The sequence below is a fragment of the Amblyomma mixtum genome, chromosome 1 (assembly GCF_055824585.1).
Source record: "Amblyomma mixtum isolate Tamu chromosome 1, ASM5582458v1, whole genome shotgun sequence".
Classification (NCBI taxonomy): Eukaryota; Metazoa; Arthropoda; class Arachnida; order Ixodida; family Ixodidae; genus Amblyomma; species Amblyomma mixtum.
Window position 1 is genome coordinate 303,970,373 of NC_143012.1, and position 23,763 is coordinate 303,994,135.

Genomic DNA, 23,763 nt, shown 5'->3' on the forward strand with positions numbered 1-23,763 from the left:
CAGGTGTACGGAAGGGTCGATTGGGCTTACCCTAGAAGGATTTCTGGCAGGAAGGAAATAAATATTTTGCTGCTTCGTGAACCTCAGGTGATCGAAACAAAAATCTTGATCATAAGTTAAGCATATTCAGCACCTACATAGAATGAAATTCGACTGTCAAAACCGACTCCTACATTCCAGGGTACGTTTGAGACACTTGGAGCCTTTCTATAAAAAACAAGAGATCCCCACAACTGCACCGAGGAGGTTATTTTCAACCGCATGGGTTATTCAGCGTCCACCTGCATCTCGGCAGACAGGCGTTTCTGCATTACGCCTGTACCCAGATGCTTGCATCAAGGCTCGGAATGCCATTGACGGCTCCAGAACTACGACGTCTGCGACGCGCGAAGGGCTGGGGCTCGTTTTTTTGAGGCCCGCGTTCCGGGTTTACAGCCCTTCAGTTTAAAGCAGGATTACCGCAGGAACGATGCGATGTAGCAGGTTTGACGTTAAGAGGTTGCTAACATCGACGAAAGGCGTGGTCAAATAGGGTGGATATCCACGACGCCTGGAAAGTTGCGGATATGCCGACTTAAGAGGCTGCCACTTGTGATAAGGTGAATAGGACTTGTGACGTACAGATGTCTCAGTCACGAGCGTTGTTAATCGAGTATGTTGTTTTCATTGTGTCATTGAATCTTTATCCTGTTGCTGCTCAAAAAATGAAAAAAAAAAGTTAGAAAAGTGAAAGGATGGAGTGAAAATAGAGGTGGGGAGTTTGCATGCATATCTTGGAGGTCTCGTTCATGAAATGTTTCTTGCTTCGGGACCGCGAAGTTCTGCTTGAAGGAATCGGGAGTACGGTCTTCTTAGCCATATCTCCTTATGGCGCTCTTCTTTCAGGTGGCGAGGGATCGGAAACGTTTCAAGTCAAAACGCTAGCTCAGATTCGACAGGAAAAGGCCGCTGCGCGCGACACGCCTGTGACAAGTACGGAAGAAGGTAGGTTTGATCTTCGCGGGCGCTGCTGTGCATGAAGGTAACTTCGCTGCTGCTACTTCTGATGACGATGCCGATTACTGCGGAGTTTGTGGTGGTCACAGAGTTTCGCAGCATTACCTAATGCGAAAGCTGGCGCCACCGTCTATGCGAGTTTCTTAAAAAGCACGTCATGTACCGCGGGAATGCCGGGAAGACTAGATTTCTTATTTGGCTTGGCTAGTGTTGGGCCGAATACGTGGATTTTGCCTCGGGATGGGCGGCTGCGCCGCGAGGTTCTCGTCTGCGCGCACGTGAGGTTAATTTTTTAGCGCGTTTTTCACTTGCCTATTAAATTGAGCACAAGCGTTATTACGCTGGTATTGAAACTTTCATAGCCTTTCTTCGGGGTTTGCCGCGAGAAGGTTCGTGTTGTTGCGGCTGAATCCACATTTCATACTCAACAGTAGCCAAGACAAATACGAAGTCTCGTCTTCCCGTCATTCCTGCACCTCTCCATGGTGGATCGTGTGCAGCGCCGCCAGCTTTTTCTCTAGACATTCTCTATGCAATATTAAGAAACTCTATGATGGTGGTGTTCATTCGCTCAGCAAGAGAATAAACGTCATCATCGTCGACTAGGCCAAGCCCACTGTAGGAATAATGCCTTTTTCATCGATTTCCAGTTCTGCTCTGCACTAGTTGTCACTACTCTATCGTAGCGCTTTTTCCTGTGTCATCTCCCGACCTTTACTACCTTCATACGCATTTTGTTACCCGAACTGACCACCGATTGTGTGTGCCCTGCACATCATATGTCCTTGTCGTTAACTCTAATTTCTTCTCCATAATATCCCTTTGACTAGATCGCTGCGCGGTCCCTATAACTCGACGCGCATTGTGAGAAATCTTTAAGCCTTTACGCGTGCTGACACGCACACGCGCGATGCGGTACAGTTCAGTACAAGGGGAAGTCATTGAATTCGTGAACTTCAATTTCGATTTTACAAAAAAGAAAAGGTAGAAGGATAATGGGTCCTCAGTGTCTGAAAGCGTTGTTTAACATTTGCTTTGGGTGGAGCCCTTGCGACCGCTTGCGTTAATAACATTCACGTGCATTGCTGCCAGTCCTGCCTTTCCAAACGCGAGGCATATCCGTTCCGGAGCTGGCCTAGAACAGTTCGCTGCAGAACAAACTGTGTTGGCTCGTCTGTGAGGCGAGCATCGGCTGTTATCACTGTACAATAGCTCGCACCTTACGCGTAATCTCAGAGGTCAGAACAAAAGTGTCATATTGTCACGTGCTGCGCATGGGCCCTGAGGAACAAAGAAGACGTGCGCCGGCTGGAAGAAAAAGAGGAAGCCCAGTTTTCTGCCTCTGGCGCACCAGGCTCTGGTCGACCTGTCTTGTAAATAGTATTTTGTAAATAGAACCTCGTGCTGAACTCCAAGAAGTGTCGCTTCGGTGAACGCCAAGTTACTGTGCTTGGTCATCTCGTTGACAAGGATGGCGTCAGGCCCGACCCGCAGAAGGTTGAAGCTGTAAGCAGTGTCAAAGAACCCAAATCAGCGAAAGAGCTCAGGAGTTTCCTAGGACTTTGCTCATATTTTCGGCGTTTCGTTCCCAAGTTTTCTGATTTAGCCTACCCCGCACCTCCACCACACTGTTACAGGTTCTATTTACAAAATGCTATTTACAAGACAGGTCGACCAGAGCCTGGTGCGCCAGAGGCAGAACACTGGGTTTCCTCTTTTTCTTCTAGTCGGCGCACGTCTTCTTTGTTCCTCAGGGCCCATGCGCAGCACGTGACAATATAATAACATTTGCCTTTACTGGACCAGAAAGGAAAGCGCGCGTAAAAAGGAAGAACGGAACTACACAAGTTGCTTGTAAAGAAGAAACGCTCGAGTTGAATCAGTTGCATCCTTACGAGCTGTGTATGTCACCTGCGTGTCTCGTGTGAACTTCGCACTTGCACTTGACCCTTCGTCGAACTCTGTGGTCCCTTTCAGAGGTGGACGCCTCGGTCACGGTCGACTCGGAGCGAATACGGGAAGAGCAGCTGCTGAAGCGCATCCTGGGGGTTTCTGAAGTGTACACGGTTGCCCAAGGTATCGTATACGCGGAGCGCTTTACCCGCTGATTGAACCTGTTCAGGCTAATGTGAAACGGCGTAACTGATCTGCCGACGCTGAGTGGGCTGAATGGAGGCTGCTATAGTGACTACTGCGTGGCTGTAGTCGGATACAACTCAAGAACGAATCGGCAGGTGTCCCTCAAAGAAGGCCGTCCTGCCAGTGGCGTCGACCGATTTTCATAACGTTCGGCTAATCCGATTAAGTCGCGATTAATACCCTTTCATATGCCACCTCCTGTGATGTCATGCTTGCAGGTCCAAGGGGATTAACCAGTACGCCATGAGGATCGGTAGAAGCCATTGGCTGGTGTGCCGCGTTCGACGAGGCCATAGGCCGCTTCACTCTTGAGTTGTATCCGACTGTAGTTGTAATTAACTGCTGCTCGGCATCTGTCGAGGCACTGTACAAATGAGCATGACACACTGACTGCCGTGGCTACCATAATGCAGAAAGTCAGGCGTGGAGTTGCTCATTTGTTCAGCCGCAGGTTAGATTACGAAAGCTTAGGTTCCCCTGCACCTCCGTCTTAGTTCTTACTGCTGTGCCTATCCGGCTGCTCTTGGCGCTGCCGGCCCGCTACGTTCATGGTGGACTTGAGAAGGAGGGTGCTAAATAAGTGCTGTAACTGGCATTTAAATGCAGTTTACGCTGGCATGCTGAATACAGTCACTGACAGGTACATGTTACCACTGTGAACGTAATAGGAACACGAAACCGGTTTAGATTTTGTTTGTTTTTTTTCACTCTACAAGAGCATCCTGACAACGCACACCGAGCTCAGTAGCACTTTCGTCCACGCTTAAAGGGGTACAGGCACAAAATTTCCAACACAAACAAACGATATTATTTGTTTTATGAGCGTGAGGAGATGCCTTCTAGCAAGTTTCAGTCGTAGGCACTGAGTGGAACATAATTATTTAATATTTTGAATGTTGTCCGATGAGCCGCTCGGCATTTTCACCCACATCGAGTGACGCCAGGGTGCACTTGCCCCTATTGTGACGTCACCGAACCCAGTAGTGGTTCGCGTGAACAATCGGGGCTTGCGAATGACGCCGACGTCAGGAATGCGGTTGTCCAGGTGTGTCGGTCAGCCGTTACGTCAGCGGGCACTTCACCGCTGGCGTCGGCCGAGACCGAAACTGCCTTCACAAAATCGTTTCTAATGAATTGTTAACACCGCGCACTGGCGTTTTCAGCTAATTTTCCTGATGCCCGTAGGACTTTTTCGAGGCAAAAGAATAGGACGCCCAAAAATACTGTTTCTGTACACCTTTAGAAGCTTCTGTAGAAGTTAGTTGCGCTAACTTCTACAGTGATGCTAGATTTCAGTCAGTAATATCGGAAGGCAGCTTTCATGTTGTGGTTACTTTTGCGGTACACGGTCGCACTGGCGCCCCATATGCCCCAAATGCGCCACTTTGAGCCTAACCAGATAAGCGGCGCCATGCTGATAAAAATTTTAAAAATTGCGCCAAACTGCTCCAGACTCCTTATCCAGAGATACATAATAAACTTAGCTTTCGGCGCCGTTTTTAAACTTATAGGTCCGTTAAAGTCCACTTACAATAAACGTAAGTTGTCACGCGGCAAAATTCGTTTATATGCCGAAGTTAGCAGTAAAGAAGTTGCAAAAAGAAGTATTTATACCATATGTGGGAGTCTCCATCGGTCCGGCGTTTTCTAGTTGGTACCTGCTGTTCCTTCAGCTAGAAAACAACGCGAGCAGTACGCGCATCGAGATTGGACGAGACTATCGACGTACTACAAGCCTCAGTACGTGTCTTAAGTAAACGCCCTTCGTTAATTCGCAACTTCTCCGGAGCTCTTCCCTGTTATCTTGAGTCCCCGTGCGCGTTCGCGCAATTGGACCGGACGAGAAACCGGGATAAAGACCGGAACAGCCTGCATGAGAGGTATCGACGCTGAATGGGACTGAAGCGTAATCGTGTCTCCATAGCTAGCGCTCGTCACCCTCATTACCGCGCGTGTAATCGTCGTTAATTTTTTTTTTTTGCCTAAAATTTTGCCACAGCGCGTAGAAAGTGAAGACAGTATAAGTGGCGTTAGAAACCCGTGCAAGTAAGCATGCATGGAGTCCCGTTTCTTGTGAATAAGAGAGAGAGAAAAATGATCATCAACTTAAGTGGGAAGAAGGCCCCCCAAGGGATGGAGCTCCTAGTCCAGGGCTCCATTTGCCGTAGCTGTCCGAATGGCCCGGGCGATCATGAGGGTCACGTTGATCGTCCAGAGACTCGATAGACAGGGCGGCTTCCCACTGGGACGGGGGTGGGGTGTGTGTGTGGCGGGGGGGGGGTTGCTGAGGAGGATTGGGACACTTCCATGTGGATATGCGCCACAAAAACGACAATTTTCGGGATAGCATGTGGGATAACAGGTGTGCCTAAGCGCAAGATGGGAGAAAGTGTTATTCTGGAGTTACCGCCAGAAGTCCCCCTCTTCTCGACGGAGATTTTTGTGAGGTGGCGAATAAGTTCTCCGGGACAGCCGATAATGTTGGAGTATGTGCGAATAAGTTGGTCTTTAGAATGGGTTCTGCCTGCTCTAGGTTGACATGGCCTTCCACTAGCGCACGGAGGATAAGTCCTCGTGCTGTCGCATGAACACGCGCATTGCCACGGAGAGACACATGCCCAGGTGTCCAGACGAGCCGGGTTTTCGGGATGTGACGGGTGCAGTGTAAGATGCTATGCGCGATAGGGGATATACGTGAGGAAGATCTGTAGTCGAAATTTTTCAGCGTTTTCGCGCCTTCTCCCCTCTCGCGTCACTTTTTGCACGGTGAAATGTTCGGCGCTCCTCAGCCGGCCCACCCACTCGCTCCCACCGTCGGCTACCACCTCGCGCGGGAATTCCCCGGGGTGCGGAGCTTCCTGACCCGCCGGAGCGACGCGGCTGACCGGTCGCTGCGTGCCGTCTGAAAAAATCTTAATAGCCATCCCTTAACCGACATACACAGATGCGTGAAACGGAGGAGGTCACGAGTATGCGAAGTCGCCGGAAAGGGCTCGCCAACATTTGCTCGCGATTGTTGGTTCTCTGCTGCGTGTAGAAGTGTATTATTTGGCTCAGATGTCCATGACAGCACAGTGTAGTGATTGAGCGAGTTTATGTACTCTTCTTTGAAGGTGTTTAGGGTCCCTTTTAGAAGAGTAATCTCGGGAACGGCTTTAGAGGAACTAGGGGACTTTCCTTACAAAAATTTCCTTGGGCAGTCTATATACTGTCCATAGAGTTTTGTCTGTAAGGTCTATAGACAGTCTATAGTCAAATCCTAGAGAAGTCTATAGACAATATTGTTACGAGGTGACAAGCCTAGGAAAAGGACGACATGATGACAGATGATAATATGATTTAATGTCTGTGGGCCTAGCGCGAGCGCTCCGTCCCGCGCCACTGCCCTCTTCTTCTTCGTAACATGACCCGGGTCCTCAGAGCGATCGTCCCGATCGATTGCTTAAATTTTCAATGATGAGGCGGCGATGACCATGATCACAAGGGATAGAAGAAGGTGAAAGGCTTGCCACCAAGATGAACGAGATGATCTGGTGAACGGTTGTCCCTGGAGCTTCAGGTCCAGCGGTCGGTCGCCACAGCCGAAGGTCAGAGATTAAGGACTCGCCGGACAGCTTGGGCGGGGGTGCCGTCTTGATTCGGGTCGTCTTCGGGTCATGCTGCGTCTGGTCCTGGTCGTCGTGTCTTGTGGTCGGGGCTAGGGACGGGGCGGGGGAAAGCGGCTGGTCGGTTCTGGTCTGGTCGGGCTCGGGTTGAGCCGGCGGCGGAGTCCAGGTCCCCTCGGCCAACGACGAAGCCGAGCAGAAGGTGGCGATGCTCCAGGGACCAGGATGACGATGAGGGACCCAGCACCTCCACCAAATGTTACGAGGTGGCAAGCCTAGGAAAAGGACGACATGATGACAGATGATAATATGATTTAATGGCTGTGGGCCTAGCGGAAGCGCTCCGTCCCGCGCCACTGCCCTCTTCTTCTTCATAACAATATAAGTACAATATACAGTCTATAGACAATCTATAGATTTATGGCCATACACTTTTAGTGGACTTTTGTCCATAGAGAGTCTATAGACTGAGCAGACAAACGGAAGTGTCTATAGGAAGGCAATGGAGTCTATAAGACTCTATAGACCAGTTTTACAAGGGTTCATCTTCCCACGGCGCGAGCCACTGTGTTCCCCCCCGTGGCCGGAACACAGTGGATAGGTAGAGGCACCGGATATGAGCGGCGAGTAGTATGTATGGATTGTGTAACCCGAAGGGTACCGCCGAGCAGATTTCAGGTACGTTTTTGTTTCCACCGGCGGAGTTGCTTAGTCGGCCGTTAGAGGACGCTGCGATCACAGGCCCTGCTTCGACGTGCGCGTGGAACTTTTATCTGGCCGTAGGCGTCCAGTGAGTTTCGTGTGTTAACCGTGGTAACGACTCAGGGCTACCGGCTCTGCCTGGGGCCTTTGCGCGTGATGCATTGTGCAAAGGTTGCCGCTGTTGCGGCAACTATATCGACCCAATTCCGCGGCATTTGCATCCGAGAGCAGCTTTAATCGTTTGCCGCGAAACCCTGACCTCACGTTTACCAGCTGGCTGTGAACTGGGGCAGTGACGCGCTACTCGACCACAGCGCGAAGCTGGATACGCGCGATCAGCGTATCGCTTCCCTGGGAAGCAGGGGGAGATTGCTGGAACTACCAGTCCCGATCGGAGAACGCTGCTGCTGTTGTCGTCGGTTCTGCTCGATCGCTGGCGGGCTTAGTAAGTCATTGGCTTGCCGAAGGCGTCTGTGCTCGGCGCGAGGCTTCTCGAGTCAGCTCGTTTCGTTCCTCAAGGCCGAATGCGTTAATCGAGAAGTATAGGCAGCTAAAGGCGAGCGCTTGCACAGCTCAGTAACTGAAGGATTTCCGCGTAAGTCGGATTTGTTCTTCCAGCCTACGGATAGTAAACTTTCTCGCATCGCCAACATGTGTCTCCGGCGATCTTGCTCGAGTCATTACCAGTTTCTGTGTGCAGGAAGGTGTACATAAATTTTGGATGCATTTTTTTTTTTGTTGCGAAAGCAACACTACGCGAGTCGCCGAGCCATTTCGCGGAGCTGACGAAAGGCTATACTGCGCATGCGCGAGGAGCAGTGACGACACACGGCACAGCTGGCGCACCGCCGACGTCGCTGCGCGTGTGACTCAGAGATGCCGCCGCCGCGCTCGCCAGTTGCGCATGCGCAGTAGCGGCGCATAGCTGGCGTGCCGGGGCCGCCGCCGCTGCCGCGCGCTCTCCATCGCCTCTCTCTCTCTCCTCGTTGCTTTCGCAATCCTCCAGGTTTAACCAGAGCTAAACCACTGCCATTTTTTTTTACTGTTGTTGGCGTTGAGATGGGCCTGCGTACATGACACATTCGCGCAGGCCTCTTTGTGTTTAGCGTTTTGGTTTCGATCGACGAGGGCTGCGCCATTCAGCGCTGGGCTACAAACCGGGAAATTATATATTTATTTATAGATACTGTGAGCCTTTACAGGCTCATACAGGAGTGGGTCACACAGCATGAAATATGAAACATGTCAGTAATTATTTCCGAGTGAAAATAACTAAAAGCAAGCACAACAAAATGCGCACAGCAACGCGCTCATTACTGCAGTGGCGAACTCCACCCTAACGACCTTGTAGGACCTACCTTGTAACGACCTTGTCACAAGGTACCTTGTACCTTGTAACGACTTGCGGGTTTGCAAACAAACATACAAAGAAACAAACACGTTTAGTGGTGCTTTCTGCTGTTTTAAAGCTGTCTCTGGACTAGTGAGTGTTCACCTAAAATAGAGTTAAAATGGTAAGACGACTATACCGGACCGTCAAGCACCAATCGCTGCAGCCAGGTCCGTTGTATCGATTCGGCAGACAGCTCTGCAGATGGTGTGCAAGAACGCGTAAACAGCATGTCAGTTAAGGGGAGCATGGGTGAAGTGGTAACGCTTGCACCTTCCCCCGCCCCACCACCTCTACAAAGCTGAGCTATTTGCAAGGCGTGGCACCGACTACGCGCGCGCCGTCACTGCGCGTGCGCAGATCGCCCTAATTCCGCCGAGTGCCCGCTGGATGCGCGCACGCCTACCGCGTGGGAACTAATCAGCGCATGCGCACTTGCGACGCCCGGTACGCGATAAGCGGTAGCGGTACTCCCTATGCTAAAAGACTATTGTGATGTCTGTCGACTGCCGCCAAGCGCTTAACATTAGCATGCTATGTGTACAACAAGCTGCGTACACCCTTACGTAGCAAACACCTCTCTGGGAGGGAGATTTACTGTGCGATCGGTCGTTAATATTTTAGCTTTTCGGATTCTGAATATGTCCGGCTAAAGCATGTTGAGAAGCAGCTGTATGGTGAGGAGCTCATCTCCTGCGTATTTCATGAGTGCAGTAAAGTGACAGTTCTAGGCGTGAAGCTGGATGCTGTTATTTGTAAAAATGTTTTTGTCACACGGAGAGGTTCAATTGGCAATGGAGTCGAGGGCTTTCGAGATTCTCAGTCGCGATTGAACTGGAAGAAGAAACTCGATCGCCACCGAAAAGACTCGATCGGAAAAGGCCGAAGAAACTCGATCGAAGCGCACCGAAGTGCACTTATGCACACTTTCTGGCGAGCGATTTTGTCAGGTATTTCGATATCATTTCCAATGTTGTAATGTGTTTGGGGTGCTGGTTTCCTCGGCGGCCTATTGTTTTATTTGCGCAAAATTGGCGCGTTCCCTAAGTAATTTTTTGGCGGTTATACTGCTCTCGTTTTATTTCTCAGCACATAGCTGCGAGCGCTCCATGTCCGAGAGTTCACGCTTGTGTAGCAGTGCTCAGTCGGCCGCTGAGCCGACCGACTATTGTTTCGACGGATTTCGAAATGCTCGTGTCACTTGGGTACTGGCGCCACTTGAAACGCATTAATTTGGCGTGGTGTCATCGCGTTGTCATTTACGAACTTACACTCACCAGACCCAGTCCATTTTTTTGCCAAGAAAGTAGATGGAAAGAAGAATCCATATAATTTTTTGAAAGCAGGAAGGGTCCCGCCTTTCTTGCTTCTTGCGAGGAGTAGCTTGGATACTGCATTAATGGCGCTTCTTTGTTTCCCTTTTTTTTTTTGCACTTCAGATGAAATAGGGGACCTGCGGGAAAAACTGGCTAGGAAGAGGAAACAGGAATCTGGTGAGTGTAGGATTGTAATCTGCCGCGATCTTCCCTTTTGCATCGCGTGTTTCTGCACTCCTGCAACAGGTAGCCACAGTTTTCTACTCTCTCTGACGCTCACGTTTCTTATCCGAATTATGAAATGGAAAGTATATTGCCTTGACAAATGCCTTTTTCTTCTTTTCAGCAGACGACGCTGAGCTTCTAAAACAGAAGCACGGCAAGCTCGGTGAGGAGAAACCAGGTTAGTGACCCGACTTCCGGTACAACCATCTTATATTGCTCCACTTTTCATTTGCGACTGATTCTGTCTCGCCTTGCTGTGCGCTAGCTGCGTATCCAGTGATCCCACTCGGTGGTCCCGGATTCTCGCCTCGAACCTTAACAAATTTTTACGAGCTGTGAAGCCGTAGGAAAGCTGTCGAGAGCCGCGATAGTTTCATGACTCATGATTCTCGAAGTAATCTGCTTGATGTGTAAAACTCGAGGCTGCTTTCTGTATACTTTCTGCTGCACATTTGAGCTGTTCGTACAAAAGACCAGCTATAACTTTGTAGAGAGAGGAAGGTTACGCCACTTTGCTCGTTTGTTCGGTTGGGGTAATAGGTGACTGATTGATATATCAATCGATTGGTACCGTTGTGACTGACTGCGCTGTCCTCTCCCCCAGTGCCCCGCGTTCGTATCAAGCGGCCCAGTTTCAAGGAATCCACGAGGACGGTCACCATCGGCAACCATCCCAGCAGACCTCGTCGGGCGACACTAGCAGGTGCGTTGCCGACCAGTCTGGGCGGTTGCCTCTGGCTGCACGCCTGGTGCACCGTTCTTGAAGAAACGGATCGCGTGCCGCATATATACCACGTCAGTCGCATACTCCGTTTTCCTTTAACTTGTGGGAGGAGTGAGGGGGGCTACATTTCGCGTTTACCTAATAAAGGATTTCGCAAAGTTGAAAACTAATGAGCAGAATTACCGTTCTGGATACGATTTAACTGCTTAATGGGCAGCGTACGTTGTATGCGTGTATAAATGGTTGAAAGGGAGGCGGGGAAGTTTATGAGGTCTTAAAGCAGGGAATCCGAGTAGCATGGATCTCCAAACTTCCTACCCTTTCTGTGGGACCTCTGTGGCTGAACGTGGTATATTGTTAACGGATCCTTCTAAGAACGAGACCGAAACCTGGAGGTTGACGATGTGGGGTTGTAATTGGGGAGATAAATACGCTCTTCCCGCTTTACCACGGCCGATACAATTAAAAACCGCCAGACACCACCCCGTGATCGTATTCGCTACCGAGCGCACGCCGACCACGACGGGCCTTGCTCGGAGGGAACAGAGTAACGACATTCTGGCTGATACAAACAGGCATTTATTGCTACAACAACAATAACGCCTGCTAGCAACAAAATACGCTAAGGAATCGAGGACGTCCGGCTCACCAGCACGGTTACGAGCGAACATTCGCCCATGCCAGGGCAGGGCAGATACTCCACGGCCGGACGGGACGAGATGCGGGAGAACGTCCTCCCCCACGGCCTCGCCCCGCAGGCTGAGAGCGGGGCGTCGCGCCGAACAGTCCATGCGCGCCAAATTTCCCAGCCGACAAGAGAGCTCGTCTCCACCGCGCGCCTGCTCGCAGCAATCACATCTGCTGTGGCGCTCGTGGCGCTGCGACGCTGGCGCCCTGCCGTGTTAGTTAAGGTAACTAACTAGGCTAGGAAGGGTGCATCGCGGGGACGCCAACCACAAGGGACGAGAGGGGCAAGGTCCCCACGACGAAGAGGCTTAAAATGAGACCATGGACTATGTGGCGCGCGTTAGTGATAGTAACGATGTCTGTAACGTTGGGATACAGGTAGCGAGTAGCGTAGATTAAAGTGCAAATGCCAGTTGATGATATCCTAACCGAGATCAAGGGATTTTAAATTTAAGGTTACTTTTTTTTTTCAATGTCTGCAAAACACACGGCAGATGGCAAACTGTTGCTGGACTTTATACAGGGGGGCTGGGGCCTTTGTCAGGCCTTCTGAGAGCCGTTAGACCCAGCCGCCCCACGAATACCGAGCAACCAAATCAAATCAAACGACCGTTTGTAGGCTATGTAACGCGCAGTGCATGCTATCGGCGGTGTCGTAAGAGTTACAGAGTGAGCTCCAAGGTAAGTGAAAAGTAGGGTGGCAGAGGCTCTGCTAGGTCGATGTGGTTGAAAAGTTTTGGGGGAAAGTGTGGCTTGGTCGGGCAAAACAAAGGTAATTCAGACTACCTGCAAAGGCTTTAGTTCTGCAATGTAATTATCTTGTGTGACGATGACGGTCTTTTTGTGTTAGCGATTGCGAATGCTTTCGGGAAATCGTTGGGAGGTGCAGCTTAAGGAGCTGCGCGAAAGAAGTTTTTCTCTTATTTTCCCCAGCACTGTGAATCATCTAAGATTTTTGGCGCTTACATTTAGGACAGTGCTACTCCGCAATCCGCTGCTGTGCGTAGCTCAAGCACGCTGAGCTGCAAACCTCACTAGTGTTATCTACAATGTGGTTAGACTGATAGAAAGCTTTCACAAATCTAAGCGCGTTGGTGACGTGCTGAGGGCGTCGTGTTCGTTGCCACAAACAGTGCGCCTGCGCACTGAGCCTTTTGACGGTCGCCCTGTTGCGGTTTTCTACTCGCTATCTATGATGAGCACACCCCTTTACAGCGCAGCTGTTAAGCGTCCATTCCTTGGGTTGAGCGTCGGGGTTGTAGGCCGTCGTAGTAACCGGCAGAGTGAGCTCAGGCGCGTGGTTTCCGTGGAAGGCGGAGGGTATGATGGAAGTGGGGGCTTGCTCCGTTTGCGGCGGCTGCTACGAAACGCGCTGCGCGCTTGGAGCGGAGTGCTGGAAAGGAGTGTTAGTCGAAGAATGGGTATGTGTGGGGGGGGGGGGGGGGGGGAACAGTTGTCTGTGACTATATTCATGCATGACTCTCTCAAATTCTTTGCCTCAGTAACTCGCAGCAGCTGCGCTGCAAATTCACATTACCGAGGAATATCGTAATCGTCCATTTAGTTTTTCAGTGTGGTTTTCTGCCGCTGTGTGCCGTAAGCAGTGGAGTCACTGGCTCACAACTGGATACAGATGTTGCGTAGGGTTGAGAATCTGTGTTGTCTTTCTGGTAAAAAATGTTTGTTTGTTATTTTTCGCGGAGGCCTGGCGCAGTCGTGCACGCCCAACGCAAAGTAAAAGGCGCGGAAGACACAGCGACAGTGGATTGGCAGAGGTACGCATGAATGTGAGGAGCGGTGGTTACGTTGATGTCTCTCCAATTACCTCCATGAAGGGGCAGGTGGTCGTAGCTCTTGCATTCTGAAATCGTCATTTGTACAGCAGGGGCCTAGTGCTGACGCACGCCTTACGCTCACATTTATGCGAACATGTCTAACGTGTGCTTAGTGGAAAGGGCTTGTGTACTTAGCCGACCGATCGGATCGCGTGTCTGAAATTCCTCATCGGCCTCGCTGCATGGCAAACGGGAGGTTGAAGTAAGCGGCGGCAGAGGTTCGAAAGCTTGTGAAACCGCGTGCGCGTTTCTTTTAACAAATAAATCTTTGCAAAAAAAAAAAGAGAAATCGAGAACGAGTCCTTCCTTCTAGGCATGCTGGGAAGAATGATGAAAGCTTGTAACTGTTGCTTACGCCTGCACATGTGGAGGTGCTGCCTTTTTCTTTTCTTTTTTTTTTTTTTGGTGGAGGTTTTTGATAGCAACAGTCAGCATAAGTCTGATTTGGAGAGATAAACTATATTCGCGCACTCTCCACACACTTAATCTGAAACAGCGCGCGTGGCTGGTAGCCTGGCTGACATTCAGTTTTCATTACAGGCTGTCTATCCTCTCTGCTCAGTTCGCCTTTGAAAAACGACGCACAAATAAAGTTTGAAGCAAAGGTTAGCTTTTAAGTAACGGTTACAGCGCTATATTCGCAGCCGTACACGACCGTTGTAAGACAGTGCTGCCTCTGCGGCGTCGAAAATGCGCGACATTAAGCATCGTTACGACGTTTTAGGTACTCAGCATTGCTCTCCTTTTGCCACCTCGCAGTGACGAAACGTGCGGCTCTGGAACAGGAGACGGCCGTGAGCTCCAGGTAAGTCACTCGCGACTGCTTGAGGCCTAGTTTAGTTTCTAGCGTTGCGCCGGAGAAGTCGTGGTGGTAGGCATGCGATTACAAACGCGGAATGCATTCATTGTCCACTGTTTTGCCAGTACGCGTCAAGACCGTAGGTAAGTACGTGCGTATTACGTCGGGGCTACTCTACATTTCCTTTTCTCAGCCGCTGCGGTGGCTCAGTGGCTATGGTGCTCGGCTGCTGGCCCAAAAGACGCGGGTTCGATCCCGGCCGCGGCGGCTAGAATTTCTTTGGAGGAGAAATTCTAGAGGCCCGTGTGCTGTGCGATGTCAGTGCACGTTAAAGAACCCCAGGTGGTCGAAATTTCCGGAGCCCTTCACTACGGCGTCTCTCATAGCCTTAGTCGCTTTGGGACGTTAAACCCCACAAAACCAAACCAAACTTTCCTTTTCTATCTCTGATTATGTATTGTCTTGCTCGCTCTGTAACCGAGCCAGTTGCGAATGTGTCAAAGTGTAATCTTTGGGAGCTCTGTCATGCTTTGCCAGCATTTTAACTAGCTTTTGTTGCGAAAGCAACTTTACGCGAGTCGCCGAGCCATTTCGCGGAGCTGACGAAAGGCCATACTGCGCATGCGCGAGGAGCAGTGACTTCACACGGCGCACAGCTGGCGCGCCGCCGCCGCGCTCGCCAGTTGCGCATGCGCAGTAGCGGCGCATAGCTAGCGTGCCGGGGCCGCCGCCGCCGCTCTCCATCGCCTCTCTCTCTCTCTCTCCTCGTTGCTTTCGCAATCTCCCAAGTTTAACCAGAGATAAACCGCTGCCAATTTTTAACACCTTTTAAAACAGCTTATGTAATTAATTCGCTCTTGGGACTATACCGAGTATTGCAGTAAAGACTTCCAGTAATCTGTTTCTTTTGCATGCAGCTGAGGCGGAAGTCAGAAAACAATTGAACCATCTTGAAGAACACATCTCGAGTGTTCATCTCGACGGAAAATATCGCAAACTTACAGTGATGCAGAAAGGCGCTCATCCTCGTGTTCCCTGTCTGTGTCCTTGTGCAGTTTGCGCGGTTTTTCTTTGTGACGAACCACCTTAGCTATAAGCTGGTTGCATAAAATCATGTACACAGTACACTTTTAAATTTGAGAGTTAAGCGCTTCAGTCAGAAATCAGTGATAAGAGTTGTTAGGTTAGTGAGAACGCAATTCTGCTTAGCTCTGCGGTGCTGTGAATTCCGACTCTCCCGGCGCACTAAACTGATTCCGAGCGGCCGAAGTACGTATACACAGTCGACCCCGTGAGGATGCGTCGCTCGACACGCCGCGCATGTGCTGACATCACGGTTGTCGTAGCCTAATAGCTTATTGAATTACATTGTCGATGCAGAATCGAGTGGTTTTTGCGCCTTTCGCATTATACTTTCACTCCAGAACTTTGTGTGATCTTGCTCATAGCGAAATGCGTGCCCGAAGGTTTTCATTCCAGATTCCAGAGAGAGGTAAAAAAAAAAGGAGCTTTAACTCTGGGCATCTCAAACACGCTTGCTCCTAGCTGCGCTCAACGAAGCGATTGCCTTTCTGGCGGCCTCGCTGCGGAGTGTCCCCAACATGGGCAGCGCGATAACACTCGACTTGATGTCCACCTGTGCGAGTTTTCGCGCACGTTTCCCGCCTCCTTATTTGCTGTTATCTCCGTTCCAGCACTCCGGATGCGGAGTTGGGAATTAGCGACGTGGTCAGGCGCCTGGACGATTTCCTCGACGACGATGACGTAGTCACAGCGACGTCATACGACGCTGACATCGACGCTGATCTGCTGAGTGACCTGGACGACGCGACTGGCTTGCCGTGACCACTGGCGGTAGAGTTGAACCTGGGGCCAAACTCCTCGACCTGAGCGCAGTGCGGCGCCGCTCGGAGTCGCGAATTTGGCGTGATTTGGCGGCCAGTGTCAGGCCACTGCTCTCTTGCCTAGTGCTGCGTTGCCCTAGTGCGGTGTCGCCCCAGTGCTGCGTCGTTGCGCGGTCGCCCGCACGCGGTGAGAACTCTGCGCCGCTTTCCAGTTGCGACTGTAAATGTCAGTGCCATATACAGTAGATTTGCTCAAGACACTATTGTCAGAGTGTCCACAAACGCACTTTTAAAGCAAGCGCACAAATCTTTCTCGAACTCGAAAAACCAGAATTTGTAGTGAGCCTAATGCGTTCACTTCCCCTGATAGTAAAGTCCTTGCACTGAGGCCGGTTTTGTGTATGATAAGAGTCTATTTTGTATATTTTGTACGTTTATCACGTGTATATATAAACACACCCTGTGCCGACGGGTTTGCAGCAAGCTTTCCTGGTCAGGTGCATGCATTTTGAATGCTTTTTTTTTGTTGTTGCTACTGCTGTTGTCAGCCTCAACAGCAGTGTTGTTAAGGTAACGGGTGAGACAGCGTCCGGTGGGGGGAGGGAGGGAGGGGGGGAGGGAGGGAACTGAAAAGAAAATGTTTCAATTCAGATCCCAAGTAGAAGATGTCAAAGTTGTGGACCAACCGCAAGTTGTGTTTGATCTGGCTTCCCAGCGAGTTTGTTGGTATACGGTATGAGTTGGTGTTCGATGGTATAAGTTGGCGTTCTACTCGCTCTGTATGGCATGGCACTCGGATGTTCATTTTTTGTGTGCGTGTATGTGTGCAAGCTCTGTTATGATAGAGCAAACCAGTCTGATGTGTTCCTTGCTCTTCTAAACGTTGTGTCGTCTATTAGGCTCACGCTATACGCACATAGAAGCACGCATGAAGTGCACCTATCTCTAATATTTGTGATTTGTTTGTTTTTCTTTTATCTATGGTGATAAGCATTTCACAGTGGATGGCTGTACTTAGTTCAGTCTATTTCTGAGTATTACTGCTGATACTGCCGAGGAAAACTTTCTCGTCTTCAGTGGATGTTGCTGTTCTCTTTAGTTTTGTGGCTTAAGAGCACGAGTCACTCCCTCCCGATTGGTTCACGCTCGATTTCCGCATGCAGCTGAATGTGGAGCTCGCGTTTTGGAGCTGCTGGACTTTTTGGCCTTGAATCAAGCAGTGAGAGGAAAACAGCATATTAGGCTCAGTTGTTTTATTGTGTACAAATAAATTACACGTTGCATCCCATGTCGGTACTTTGTCCATGTACATTGTGTTCCAGCAAAACAGTACGCCATGCCCAAGACACCATTCAAACCAAGGTAATGCGACGCTAATCAGATGCCCACAGCGCTGAGCTCGTATAGATCGCACCGCCGAGCACAGGTGTCTGGCAGAATAGTGTTAAATAGGAAAGGGTAGAACTTATCGCTGTCACTAGCTGCTAAGACAGCGGTGACTGTTGTTATTGCCGTGTACATACGTAACACAGCTGCAAAAAGCAGCAGCAAACCTCTACGACACGTAAGGTATTTCTACGAAGTTTACGCTCCAACGAGATGTTTTAATTTAATAGCATATTAAAACAAAAAAAAACGTGTCTGCACGAGGCACGGCTCTAGTAACAGTCCTGGTCGCGGCTACATGACGGATAAATTGTTCACAGTATGTACAGTCTTTATAATGTGGCCGCTAGCTCGCACAATCGCAGGTCACGCTGCTGGAAAGCAACGAGGTCGCCTGCTGACGGATATGGAACAATCCATGCCAGTACAAGGACACAGGAGTAGCAACGTACTGCTGACTAGATGCGCCTTAGCATAAGCTATGTAGCCGCAGTAGTAGCGCAGCGCCTCTTTCCTTTCGCCGGCTATCTAGTGGCGCGCACTGCTAACAGAATCGGCATAACCGAGAAGAAGCGTTAGTGGGTCTCTGTATTCCCTGCCATCATGCCGTGGTGTGAGTGTGTGTGTGTGTCAGTGTGTGATGTCGATGCATCGAGTGCGTGCAGGTTATCATCTGGTCTCCGTCGGTGGTCCCTTCGGTGTTGGCGATGCTCAGCGCTTTCCCGGTCCATAGGGGTCGTGGGCCAGCTTCAGTCCGAGGCGGGCCTTGGCGGCTTCGGCTCCGGACGCGCCTCGCGACACGCCGAAGTCCAGCAGACCGCCCGCCCTCTTTTGCTGCTCCAGGAGAGAAGGGTGGCTGTGCGCCGATGGGCGGGGGGCAGAAGAGGGGGATGGTAGGGGGGGAAGAGAGAGAGAGAGAGAAAAATTAAGTCAATGTCATCATGTTTACAGTGTTTACAGGTGATATGCGCAATGCCGTAGAATGTGACAGTCATCCCACCGTCTTTGCCTCACTCGTACACCCGCCTCTGTCATAATGGGGTGCAGCATAACTAATGGTTGGCTGGTTTATGGGGTTTAACGTCCCAAAGCGACTAAGGCTATGAGAGACGCCGTAGTGGAGGGCTCTGGAAATTTCGACCACCTGGGGTTCTTTAACGTGCACTGACATCGCACAATATACTGGCCCCTAGAATTTCTCCCCCAAAGAAATTAAACCGCCGCGGCGGGGGGTTAATGTGGTGTACATAGTACTACATGTTGCGAATATAGGTGCCCCGAACGTTAAGACCTACGACAAAGTTAAGAAGAATGTGAAAGTCCTGACACCGTTTGACATTGTCCAATGATTATGAGAAGGTGGTCGGCAGTGAGACGAACGAATCTTGGAAATGAATCTCTCTGTTGTCCCTCACACCATTACATCGCATGAATCTGTTATTCGTCGAACACTTTGCTTGGATTCGTCAGCGCAGCATAAAGGGCACTGTTCCGTAGTGGTAGTCGGTAGTTAGAACATCCGTAATAAGAGACAGCCGGTTTAATTCCAGGCTTTTGTACGCGTTCTCTAGTTGGAGGGCAGCGAAGTGCGTCGTTGCAGAGAGTCCTGCCGGATTTTTTTAGGATGTGCGAAGCCGTATTTCTCCCATCAGACACGTGATTCACGAGGCTTGCAGCTTGGTTGTTTTATTTTTCTTTTGCAAATTATCTCGTGAAATGACCCGTTTGACGTTGGAGTAGGCGTTTAGCGATGGCCTAATCTCTACATGTTTGCTGTATGGCAGCCTCGCCTCATTTTTTATGACCTATAAAACTCAACACAACAGACAGCATCTAGAGGCGTCACTGTTGCCAGCCATGGGCCGTGTTCCGACCCGCCAGCTTTACGTGATGTCATAGATATAAGTTGCTAGTTGGATACGCGCAAATCGTGCCCTTGCGTGCGTCTCACCTGATGCGGTTTCGAAGCAGGCTGAGCAGATACTCTTCGCCGGGGTCAAGCGAAGAGTCGTAATACACGTCCCTCTTGGGCCTGGAACGTTGGAACAAGAATATGCAATTTTTGAGTGATGGCGCCAGGACCTCTGCGGGAGCGCGGGCAGAATATGTGACCTTGCGCGTCAACTGTGACGGGCTTCTGCGCGTGTTTTACCGAAAACGCGAGGAACAGAATAATTCGCTCTGTATAACGGTGAAGTAGGAGTAGATTGGATGGCGATGCTTGTAAATTGCTTATCTATACCTCAAGTACCCCATGTGCTATATGAGGAGTAGTGGTGGAAGAGTGAGATAGAACAGGATGATCGTGGCGCAGTTTCGGCCGCGTTGTGGTCGAGGAAACACGAGGGCTGAATACTGCAAGCCCTGCGCAGCGGCTCGCAGCTGTGGGTTTCGAAGGGGACTGATGCCGAGGGAACCAACCCTATAGGGTTGACCGCCGGAGCCTACTCATACATGTTTTTTTTTTCTTTTGTCTTGTAGGTGTTAACCTCTTGCGAGCACACTCTGGCACCAGACCCGTTTCTTTAGCACCGTAAGACTAGAAGACACGCATCACATAGACCATCGCCTCCTCGTTAGAGGATGCGCTGCGTATTCAATGGTAAAGGAGAAACCGACGGAAGCGAGGGGGGGGGGGGGGGGGGACACTCTGAGCGTATCACCTGCTGTTGGAGCAAAGTGAAGTCTTGTCGACTGGCCGATCATTTCGTTTTAGAGCGCAGCTCTTTGGCGCCCGTTCCTGCGTTTCGGGGCGTCGCCGTTGTCCCTCGTAACCAGCTCTGCAGCCGGTGCAGCGCGCTGCTCTAGCTGCGAGCGCTCCTGCCCAAGTCGAACCCCCCCCCCCGCCCTCTTCCTCCGCGATAGCGCGCGGTGTTACCCGCTTGCCGAAGCGCCGGCTCCGCGTCACCGGATCACGGTGCGTGCATCCCAAGCCGAAACGCAGAGCCAGGTTCACTTGACTCGCTATCAGCGGCATCAGTCAGTCGCTGCTATCTCTTCGCCGCGCAATGTAGAACCAGGCATTGGTGCAGCAAGTCGAGCATACATCCATCTATTTCTCCGACCACAAAGCTTCCTTCATGACAGTCATAAACTGTAGTGAAATGTTTCTTCAAGAAGGAACATATGTGTGAAAAATAAGTTGTCTGTAATTGTACATGCATGCCTTGCTCGAATTCTTTGCCTCAATCTATCGAAAAGCTGAAACAGCTGATGAGCTGCGCTCAAATTTCGCATTATGAAGTAACGTAATCATCGTCAATTTTTTGTTATGTTATTGAAAGCTTTTTCCTGAGACACGTGTTCAGAATAGACCGCAGGCGATACGAAAAATATCTTGAAAATGTCTGTGGCCTGAAATTTTCACTGCAGTGTCTCAGCGATATGGTTGGCATGGCGCTTCTGGTGAAGTTTAATATTAGAGAGTCAGTATTCAGTATCTTGACGCGGCGGCGTGCTGTTCCGACGCGCTGATTTAATCACTTAGGAAGGCCACGGACATTACACGTCTGAGCGTTACGGGCGTAGCGTGCTCAGTTCCGCCGAGACTAATGCCATTCCTCCCGGGCTCAACGGTAACGCGCCAACGGTGTGGGCATGCTTTATACGGCCTATTCACAGACACGTTAGCCTGTCCATGCTTGTGGCCAACTTACTGAAGCAAGCGTGGCGAGCTTTTCGCAAAAATCTGACACAGGTAGAGCAAAAGTTTGCGGCGGGCGTAAAATACTCGTACAGTGTGGTATGTCCCCTGAAGTTTCAGCACCAACGCCTTTACGCTGCTTCGACCGTTTAGGCCATGCGCCAAATATATGACAGAAGCAGCTATAATGACAGCTTTCCCGGTGCGAATTTCATGTTTGAATGGGCTGGTGCGAAATCCTAATTCCACGTAAACGCTTCCCACTTGCATCGCCATGAAAGGAGAATGCGTCGATAGAAATGAAACGCATTGAGCCATGTGATAACGGATCGGGGAAGCAGACTTTTATGAACACGTACGCCATTCTCAATGCGTAAATCGGTACGTAAATCTTGTCTTTCGCGCAGTGTTGGTCTCCTGGTAGGAGGGCATACCTGGATCGAGCTGGAGAAGAGGCTGCGATGGCTGTGAGGGCGAGGATTAGGATCCATGTTGTTCCGTGTAGACCGAGCTGCATTCTGGTGGGAGAGAGGGGAAGAAGAAAATAAGCATGCTGGTCGTACATATGAAATTTCCAGTTTTGTAATGCGGCAGGATTAGAACGGTTATGTGAACGAAAACCCGGCGTCCGGTGTTTGTCGCACCGAGCGTAGAGAGGTAACCGCAAAAAAAACTTACTATATTTTTCTCTGAGGACGCGCGTAGGAGCCGCCTAAAAGGTTTTTCTATGAATTTTAGATTCACTGCATTATGCGTCCTGTTCCTTGATCGTTACATAGTTTGGCTCGACTATTTTCTGCATGCAATTTAGCTCTGCTTCCAGAGCGTCGCCTCGTGTTAAATGTGCGACATTTGCTGCTAGTTCTGTCTTGCTGTGTGCTATTCTGCTCGCAGTTAGGTAGCGCTGTGAATGGCATTCAACTATTCAGGTGTAAATGACATCTAGCGTAACGCATTTTAGGGCCACAAATGACTTACAATATACCCTTCCGCAGAGATTCTGTGGCCGTTTGTAGCTGCCAGCACTCCCTACACATTTAATGACTACAACCTAGCGTCGGTGCCTTGGAAGCAGCATCATTACACACCATGCACCCGAATCATCTCGAAGGGAGCTCGAGCATGATAACAGTCGTGTGTGTACTTCCCTTGTAGGGACGCTTTCCTTTTTTTTTCTGGCATTGTGGGGGGAGAGATTCTGTCCCGTCTCTCCGGAACAAAGTACCAAGCCGGCCTGCATTCCGAGCGAAAACAACAGTGATGATTTCGCTCGTAAGCAGGTTGCTGGAACGCGTCGTCTGGAATTGGCGGAGCCGGCACCTAACGAAGGTTTAATAATGCATGCTGCTTTCAGTTTTCGTGATTTTTTTTCGACCAACTCCGCAAGTATATAAATATCTCAGGCGAACTAAAGTGTCCACTCGGCCTGCGGCTGATGTGTTATAAGAGTGTTGCTCTTGCAGGAAGTTGTTTCCGTCTAGATATGTTAGCGCTATTTCAGTTAGCGCTACCTCAGCTGAAGGGAAGAGTATCAAACACAAATATATATGTTTTTTTTTTTCGAGATGAGCCAAATCTGCCTAAATAAGAGCTGAGAAATATGCGAAGGTTTCCTATCTGCTCAAACCATAGTGCGTTCCACGGTGTTGTTGGTATTCAATGCATGTTACTTGGAGCAACTCCCCAGCAGCATGTAATGAAAATTTGTGAAATTAATTTGGTCGATATCGCATGTCAAATTTGGATCTAGCTCTTGAAATTCAGGATCTGATTCAGTTTTGTTCAGAAAAAAATATTTTTACACTTCTATTTCAAGCTGTGTTTGTGAAAATGATGCTTAAAATGATTACGCTCTGTATTCTGCAGAAAAATAATTTAGAACATTCATTGCGTACATTCAGGCCTAGGTTCTGCTGTGCTTCTCCAACGCACGCAACTGAATGCGAATAGTAGGCTTCTGGCGCAAGCTGTGGTTTGACAGCTTTTTCTTTTCTTGTGTTCATTCACACTTCTGCTGCCGAAAATTAAATTAGCTGGACTGTACGAGAATATATTCTACTTCACTCTAACATTCCAAATTAATGATTAGTAGCGAAATGGTAGGCATGTACAGGACGCGAAACGACAGGACAACGGCTAGTTTCGTCGTTTCGAACCTGTCTGCGTCTGCTATTTCGCTAGTAAAAACCAACTGAGAAATACGGTTTCAACTAGCCCAAATAAATGCTTTAGCGTTCGGTATCGCATAAGCGGATTCTGGCTTCATAGGCGGCGGGGCTAACGATCCCATCGTTATCGTCGTCTTCTTGGTTCAGACATTCCTCCGATCTCTTCCATGTCCGTCGCACTCAACGAGAAAGTAGTGCTGAGGAAGGTATTAATAAAACCACGCTCGAAAATTACGATCTTTGAGGCGCAAACTATGAGGCGCGAACTATGAGGCGCAAACTGAGGTAAATCCACTCTCTCGAG

General features: G+C 49.9%; 2 protein-coding genes across 8 annotated transcripts in view; one reads left to right on the forward strand and one right to left on the reverse strand.

Moving 5' to 3' along the window:
- Positions 1 to 16,859, forward strand: part of LOC149372256 (uncharacterized) — a 49,242-nt gene extending 32,383 nt beyond the window's left edge. For 2 of the 6 annotated variants that reach the window (XM_089566676.1, XM_089566677.1), the window contains exons 8-14: positions 886 to 984; positions 2,974 to 3,072; positions 10,272 to 10,325; positions 10,495 to 10,551; positions 10,978 to 11,076; positions 14,379 to 14,424; positions 16,113 to 16,859. In XM_089566676.1, coding sequence (XP_089422802.1) covers positions 886 to 984; positions 2,974 to 3,072; positions 10,272 to 10,325; positions 10,495 to 10,551; positions 10,978 to 11,076; positions 14,379 to 14,424; positions 16,113 to 16,263 — 605 coding nt within the window. In that variant the 3' untranslated portion in view covers positions 16,264 to 16,859. Of the gene's footprint in view, positions 1 to 885; positions 985 to 2,973; positions 3,073 to 10,271; positions 10,326 to 10,494; positions 10,552 to 10,977; positions 11,077 to 13,487; positions 13,538 to 14,378; positions 14,425 to 16,112 lie in introns of those variants that run through there. The other 4 variants (XM_089566678.1, XM_089566679.1, XM_089566680.1 and 1 more) reach the window with 4 other exon arrangements.
- Positions 16,860 to 17,500: 641 nt separating this feature from the next.
- Positions 17,501 to 23,763, reverse strand: part of LOC149372257 (diuretic hormone class 2-like) — a 221,422-nt gene continuing 215,159 nt past the window's right edge. For both annotated transcript variants that reach the window (XM_089566684.1, XM_089566683.1), the window contains 3 exons: positions 21,726 to 21,809; positions 19,600 to 19,680; positions 17,501 to 18,504 (listed from right to left, as the gene is read on the reverse strand). In XM_089566684.1, coding sequence (XP_089422810.1) covers positions 18,360 to 18,504; positions 19,600 to 19,680; positions 21,726 to 21,808 — 309 coding nt within the window. In that variant the 5' untranslated portion in view covers position 21,809 and the 3' untranslated portion in view covers positions 17,501 to 18,359. The remainder of the gene's footprint in view (positions 18,505 to 19,599; positions 19,681 to 21,725; positions 21,810 to 23,763) is intronic.